Source organism: Triticum urartu, chromosome 7 (assembly GCF_003073215.2).
Source record: "Triticum urartu cultivar G1812 chromosome 7, Tu2.1, whole genome shotgun sequence".
Classification (NCBI taxonomy): Eukaryota; Viridiplantae; Streptophyta; class Magnoliopsida; order Poales; family Poaceae; genus Triticum; species Triticum urartu.
Window position 1 is genome coordinate 28,483,686 of NC_053028.1, and position 7,791 is coordinate 28,491,476.

Sequence of the window (7,791 nt, forward strand, 5' to 3'; positions counted from 1 at the left end):
CTTCATTATTTCTGCATTTGTTTCTTCAGTTTTTTTTTCATTTTCATTTTATGTGGTTTATTTTCATTTTATTTTTTGGTTTTCATTTTTTTCTCTTCTTTGTTTCTTTTGGTTTCATTTTACATTTCTTGTATATGTCAACAACAATTTTCTTATACACGTTTAGCATTTTCCAAATACAAATTTAACATTTTTTAATACATGGTCAACGTTTTATATAATACACATTTTAAACAATTTTCAAATGCAAGATTAACATTTTTTGAATAGTTGGTCAACATTTCCCTAAAGACACTTCTAAACTTTTGAAATGCTTGATTAGCAATTTTTCAAATTTAAAAGGTTAACATTTCGTAAATCCGTAAACAAATAAAAAGATTAAACTTTTGGAGGGAGTACTTGTTTTCTTCTACTACTAAATGGCATGCATTGCGTAAACAAACACAGTTTTGTCGGTCACCCTACATGCATTTTGTAGTCCTCACCTCGATTGGAAAGAATCGCAACTTCATAAGATCAATGTGACTAGTGGTATAATTTACAAGAAAGAATTTCTATGAATGTCCACCACATCCACACCCCACTACCGTATCTACATCATTTCGTCACACCACAAACACAACAAATCAAATGGTATGCCAGTTTCGTCTGTGTATACTACTCCTGTGAAACTTTTGTATGTGCACGATGAAATTCCTGCGAAACTAATCCGGGCAGAGCCGCTGGTTCTCAGGACAAGATGGCGGAGGGGCCGGTGAACGGGGCGCAGTAGAGGGGAGCTATGGCGGCCTCCGGGCCGTCCAAGCCGCTTCCGCCGTAGCTCCGGTGCCCGGAAGACCGGCATGTGCTTTTCTCGTCCTCCTCATCCTCCGGGCTGCCGTGGCGGTCCTGGCAGCGCGCGCACGCGCAGGGCAGGCTGCCGCTGCCGCCCATGCTCTGGTGGTCGTCCTCGGGCGGCGCGGTGGCCGCGGCGACGGCCTTCCTGAAGGAGGCGATGCCGCTCCGGCAGAGCGGGCACGGCACGGTGCCGGCCAGCCCCGGCACCTCGTACGCCTTCATCACCGTGCACAGGTCCATCGCGCACTTGAGGCACAGCTCGTGCCCGCACACTGCACGCCGATCGTACCAGAAACGATCAACAGATCATCGAAAGGTTGACAAATTTTTTGCAGGTGATTGGGCGAACGGACAAGCAGAGTAGGGTACCTTCGGCGGCGACGTTGCAGGGTCTCTCGAGGCAGACGGAGCAGGCGTCGTCGTCGTTGCCGGCACCGGAGTCCGGCGAGGCGGGGAAGCCGGCGGCGGCGTAGTCCCTGGCGACGGCGAGGAGGGAGGGGAGCGGGAGGGAGAGGTAGGCGGAGGGCGGGAACTTGGGGACGGGGAGCTGCGACTTGGGCGCCAGCACGTGCTCCAGCCAGTTGCACTTCCACATCCGGGCCACGTCCACGGCGAGCCACCCGTTGCAGTTGGCGGCCATCCGGTCGGCGCCGCGGGAGACGAGCACCTGGCAGCACCGGACCTCGCCGCCGGACGCCGCGTAGTGCAGCGGCGTGCTCCCGGCGCCGATGGCCGCCATGGGCGCCGCGGCGCAGGGCAGCGTCTGCGCGTCCTGGGACGCCCCCTCGTCGACCAGCAGGTGCACGCAGTCCACGTGCCCGTGCAGCGCCGCCAGGTGCAGCGCCGTGACGCCGCCGCCCGCCGCCCGGTTCGCGTACCGGGCCCCGGCGCCCTCGCCCGCGCCGGCCGCGTCCGCCAGCAGCAGCCGCGCGCACCGCACGTGCCCGCCCGCCGCCGCCGCGTGCAGCGCCGTGCGCCCGGTCAGCCCGTCCGCCTTCCACACCTGATCGGTTCAGCCGAAAGCAAAGATCGCGACCAGATTAGATTGGTCTGTGGGAACAGAGTAGCAGCAAGCGAGCTGAATCTTGGCGCCAATTACAGTAGTGGCGTACATTGCATCTGAAGGCGAGAAGCGTCTGAACCACCTCCCAGTGCCCTGAGCGGCACGATTGCATCAACGGCGTCTGCAGTTCAATCGTCCACCAATTCGCATGTGAGACAGAAACGCGGTCAGGTTCCATTTTTACCGAGCAAAACGAAAACCTAGTACTCCCTCTGTTTCAAAATAGATGACTCAACTTTGTACTAACTTTAATACAAAGTTGAGTCATCTATTCTGGAACGGAGGGAGTACAAATTTGTCTGATGGGATTACAGCACAGGTACACACACAAAAAACAGACAAACAAAGTATGCAGTTTTCAACATGAACTTTTTACTGCCAAGAAATTATCTCTCCCATGATGCTTGTACATAATAATTTCCGGACCACATTTTTTTAATGTAGGAAACACTTTGGAGTCCACTACAAATGTGATGTCAGATTTTTAATCATGGCAAATCGAATGATTTTTAGGAGAATTATGTTCTCCAAGGATGGCAAGTTTAGTTGCTAGCACAGAAAATCCGTCTCGGTTCATATTTTTGTCAGAAAATTGACGTGCTTGCAAACTTAATTTCCCATCATCTCGCCAATATAAATTGCCCTGAAAAACGTCACATTTGTTATGGCTAAAAATCGGATGTCGGATGGATCCTTCTATTTATCTCTCTTACTGTTACTGCTTACTTATGTCGACGACTAAGTAGAAAATCCATAATTAAACCTTTAAAGAAAACATAAATTTATAAGAAAAAATATATAATGGATCCTTGAACTGTCAAAAATCTAAGTTTGGTCCCTCAGTTTCAATACAACACAATTTTTAACACTCGGCCTTGGTCCATTTCTTCAATGTAAACCCTATAGGATGGTGTTACAATGTTTTTCGCCCATGTGGCAACCCCGAGTAATACAAACTTTTGGAAATAAGCAAAACATTATGTGAAATGAAAGTAATAAAATATGTAAATAAAAATATTCATTTAAGATTAGTTGAACTCTATATTTCTCTCTCTCTCTCTCTCTCAAAAAAGAACTCTATGTTCTTTTACAAAATCACACCGGCCGAAATATCATGTAAAACCATGGAATTCAGCGACACAAGAAATTATTCTCAATTGTTATTCCCATAAAAAAATCCCATATTTACAACAATTTTTTTTAAACAGATCCAAGCTTTCCAAATCTGGCATGTAAGAAAATGTATCAAGAACTGTTTTTTTTTGCAGTTATTCTTGTAAATATCCAGGACCAGAAAAAAACCATAGATTTTGGCTTTGAACTTTTAGTTTCATGAAATTACCATCTGTAGTCCAAATCTTCAAATTAGTCAAGTTTTTTAAAAAACAAGAAAGGCATTGTTATCCACCCCCCTCCCCACCCCACCCCCTTAATTATTTTGTTGACTTGTGTCAATTCTATGGCGCCGGCCAGGCTGTATCTGTTTGCGTGGGAAACTGGGTACCACGACACAAAACACATGTTCTATAGTATGATGATTCCACTAGTTTTCTCCACACACAAAAAAGATGATTATACTATTTGAATTTGAGGGACCAATAAGTTCCTCGATTGTGGTTGTTGCACTTGCAACCAACTAACAGCACGCATTGCTTCTATATATAAGAAAAGTGGTACCAACAGCAACACGCGCGCGACAGGAGGCAGCAGCGTTGCATTGACGACCGATCGATCGGAGTCGGAGAGATCAGCCTCAGAGACTGACACATTGAGTTGGTTGGGAACTTGAGATGAGCAATAACACAAGCCGGCCAGCACTGTTCACCTCACACTCTGGCACTGACATACCTACATACATTGATATTACATACATACCTGTCCGTACACGTTCCTCGCGTTCGCGTCGGCTCCCTTCTCCAGCAGCAGCGCCGCGATCTGCACGCACGCACATAAACACCTTCAGAACTTTTTCAAGAACACGCAAAAGCTCTTTTTAATCGCCGCGGCGACACGCGTGCAAGTGAAAGTAAAAGTGGGAGAACCGATTTTTGTTTTTATTTTGCGGTCAAAACTTAAATTAAATTAAATCGAATGTTTATGTATGTGCGTAGTACTAATAGCGTTGTGTGTCTAGGTCGGCGAACGCGTGACTTGATCGTTAACGACTGTACGACTGCGGACGGAAACAGTTAACCAGCTGGCTGGCTCGCTAGCTACTGCTCATCAACTCATGTACTCCAACTGCATATGTAATCACTGTCTGGCCATATGTTTTTCGACAAAATCGTCAAAGCTAGCCAGCCCCAGCCGGACGATCGAGCGGACAGGACGACGCTGCGTGTGATTAATTTCTCCGTGACTTTCGTGATGGCGTCCTGACGCGATGGCTTTTAAAAACACGGGACTAATTTGCTTGGCTAGCTGTACTATTAATCACAATTTACTTAGCACATGCGTCGACAACAACGTATACACAGCAACTTGTGCTGCGAAAATAAGTGAAAGTACTGTACTACATGTGTGCGCTTCAGTTGCACGGGGTAGTTAGTTTTTACATCAAAGCCCTAAAGAAAATTTGGCCGTACATTCTACAGGTTCTTTAGGGCACTCGAGGCACAAACATGTACGCACATTTCGCCTTACTCATTCCTGAAAAGAATTATCACATCATATTCAGATTTTCGCATTTGCTAAGTTGCCTGGAAATCGAATTGGTGCAAGTCAATTTCCTGGGAGAAGGAAGGGAGGTGGGGCCGAGCAGGGGACAACACGGTAGCGGCGTTGTCAGCGGAGGGGAGTCGGAGTTTTGACGGTTCGGATGCCGGGTGGGTTGTCGGCTCTAGAGAGATGGCCCGGCGACAGGCCGGCAAGGCACGCACCGACGCACGGGAGCGTCATTGGCCATGGGTGGCGGCATCAAGCTGTTAGGGCGGCGCCAGATCAAGCGGATCACGAGGAATGCAGAGTAGTTGGCTGGAGGAAGGAGAAAGCACGACAGCCATTGGATACAGATGAGAGACAAGAAGGCTAAAAAATTAACTTGCCAAAAAAATAGACAACTTGTTGGATTTCCCTACAATTTTACATCAAAATCCGCGTGTCACTATCTAGTGAGCGCACCTACCTGGCTCCCATTATATACCATCAACTTGGGTGAGAGGAAAACCATCAAGTCAAATAACCTTTTGATCCATCTACCCTATTACACATCAGCTTGACAGTAACCCGGCCCGAAAATATCCCAACTAATTAACTAGCTACTGGTGCCAACTTGCGTGCAAAAGAATGCATCGTCCCTACTACAATGGTGACTCGACCTCCTTGCCGTGAATTTTTGGCCACACGACGACGAAGGGGTCATTTTCTACCAAGGAAAAATGAGTCGTGCTTGCTTGGAAAACCACAGCCGGAGGACGCACGCATGCACCCCAAATCAAATCTCATATGGTGGAGTCGGTAGGTTTTCTTGTCGATCGACTCGCGATTTTATTTTATTTTATTTATTCACGGTTTTGTCCGTGGTTAAGTTAAAGCTACGGTGGTTATGCTAGATAGGTGTCCGTAATGATAATTAATTTGGGGAACAAATTGGATATGGTGGTATCTTTCGAGACATTACTAGGAGGATCAATATGTGGGATCTACGTACTAGCTGATTAATCCGGGCCACTTGTTTTTTCTACGTTTTGTTTCGTTGAATTTATTTCGGCTTTTCACGAATATATATATTTTGAGCACCATGATGTGAGCTTGTGTACTCCCTCCGTCCAATTTTTTTGTCCCAAGCTTGTTTCACAAATGGATGTATGTAGCACTAACTTGGTGCTATATACATCCATTTATGGAACAAGCTTTTTCGGACGGAGAGAATAGTTATTAGTCAATGAGCCTCAAATTTAATGGACACTCTTAGACTCGCAGTTTGAATTTTGTAGGGTTGACATCTAGTGTCGGTTTTCAAAATGCAACTTATCTTGCCATTGCAAAAATAATAATCCGTAAAGCACCAGCCATATTGAACATTGAACTTGTAATAAAGAAATAAAATAAATGGCATGCTGACTAGGCCCGCGCGTTGCATGGTTTTGAATTCAAATTGCACCCGCTGAACTAGTCCATGCAAAACGGAAACAAATCCGCATGCAGGCAGGCAGGCGCGCGCGCGGCGGTGGCCGGCGTCGAGATGCCGGAGGACACGCGTACGAGCAGTCGAGCGAGCGGGTCGTCGGGCCATCTCGCCGGCCGGCAAGCCGGCGCGCGCGCGCGCGAGGGCACGTGCACGTACGTACGTACCTCGTGGTGGCCCTTGGTGGCGGCGAGGTGGAGCGGCGAGCTGAGGTTGCCGAAGGTGGCTGTGCACCGCGCGAGCCCCGGGTCCGCCGCCAGCAGCCGCCGCACCTCCGCCGCGTCGCCGTCCCGCGCCGCCGCCGCCAGCCGCTCGCCCAGCCCGGCGCACCCCAGCGCGTTCCCCATGTCTGTACTGATCAAGCTGACGCGCCGCCACCCACCGTCTACTACCGAGAGCCCGCGCACCCGCCGGCCGGCGCCCCGTCGCTAGCTGGAGAGCTAAGCTCACGGGACTTCTCCGGTCGTTGTTGGCAAAGGAGATTGAATCTGGTGAGCTAGGTGCGTGTGAGCCTAACACTAGGCCACCACATATATATCTGAGATTTGTGTCTATCTCTCGTGCATTTCTCTTCCGGCTAGCCTAGAAAGTTTTATATGTGCACTCTTCTAGTTCTGGCTTAGTGTGATCCTGACCCATGGGAGAATTCTTTTTCCCTTCTTCCTCTCTCACTGTTATGATATCTTGGTGTCAGCATATGAGGCCAGACAGCTGGGCACTAGTGTATTGATTAGTTGTGCATGGCCCCTTTTGTGCATTAACCCCTGTAGTTGCATGGATTCACCTGCATGCCCACCACCTAGGCCTAGGGGTAGCTTCAGAAATAACCCCCTACAAATGTTATTTTTGAAGTGATGTGTATCTTTGGCGCGACATGGAGACTGTCTGGTCGAACAAGACGGGTGTCGGCTATAAGTGGCTCGGGAGTATCATGTTGAAGTGGGGCGTCGGTCAACAAGTGAAGGGTCGATCTCCAAGAAAAAATATACGCGCCGACAAATCTCCAAAGCTCTTATCAACAAAGTGTCGCTCGCCAACACGGTATCATCTCGATTGCATCCTATGGTCGAAGAATGTCCCGAGGAAGTGAAAGTGATGCATGCATGAAATTGTACTGAAAACGCCGCAAGTCAATTCATTGTCGATCATATATACCACCCCTTCGTGTAAAACGGTGAACTATGAAGAGTCAACCCTAGCGCCAAAAGAGTCGACGTGTTGCACACCTGGTTGTGTGGTGCTAAGTTGGCATGGAAAAGATCGGACGGGAACTTGGTGCTCTCGGGTACCCGCGCATCCTATATGCGCAAAAAAATTAGTAATTCAAAAAAAGTTTAAAAAATTTCAAATCTTTTTTGGAATCAAGATGATCAGGTTTTGTACTCATACAAAAAGTTTGGACAAGAAATGATTTCAATTGACTTCAGAGCAAAAAAGACAAGTTTATGACGACAATATAGCGTATATAGTACTTGTATATAGCGTTTTGTGCCAAATCTTCGACACAGGATGCAACGAAAGTCATTCTCGAATGAATCTTTTCGTACGACTACAATACTTGATCATGTTTGATACCAAAAAAGATTTGGAATTTTTTGAATTTTTTTTGAATTACTATTTTTTTTACATATAGGATGCGCTGGTACCCAGGTTCTCCTTCGTATTTTCTGGAAAAGATATCCTTACAGTGTGTCGAAATCATCCACAGCCAAAGAGACCGTGCAAGATATATTCGTAAGTGTATGACAGTGTGATCGATGTAAGT

At 47.5% G+C, this 7,791-nt stretch overlaps 1 protein-coding gene across 1 annotated transcript; it reads right to left on the reverse strand.

The window, feature by feature from the left end:
- Positions 1–490: 490 nt before the first annotated feature.
- On the reverse strand, positions 491–6,699 carry LOC125520672 (probable E3 ubiquitin-protein ligase XBOS36). Its single transcript, XM_048685637.1, has 5 exons — positions 6,194–6,699; positions 3,776–3,835; positions 1,950–2,021; positions 1,207–1,840; positions 491–1,109 (listed from the first exon to the last, which is right to left on the reverse strand). The coding sequence occupies exons 1-5, from the start codon at positions 6,371–6,373 to the stop codon at positions 730–732; spliced, it is 1,326 nt and encodes a 441-aa protein (XP_048541594.1). The 5' UTR covers positions 6,374–6,699; the 3' UTR covers positions 491–729.
- Positions 6,700–7,791: the final 1,092 nt, after the last annotated feature.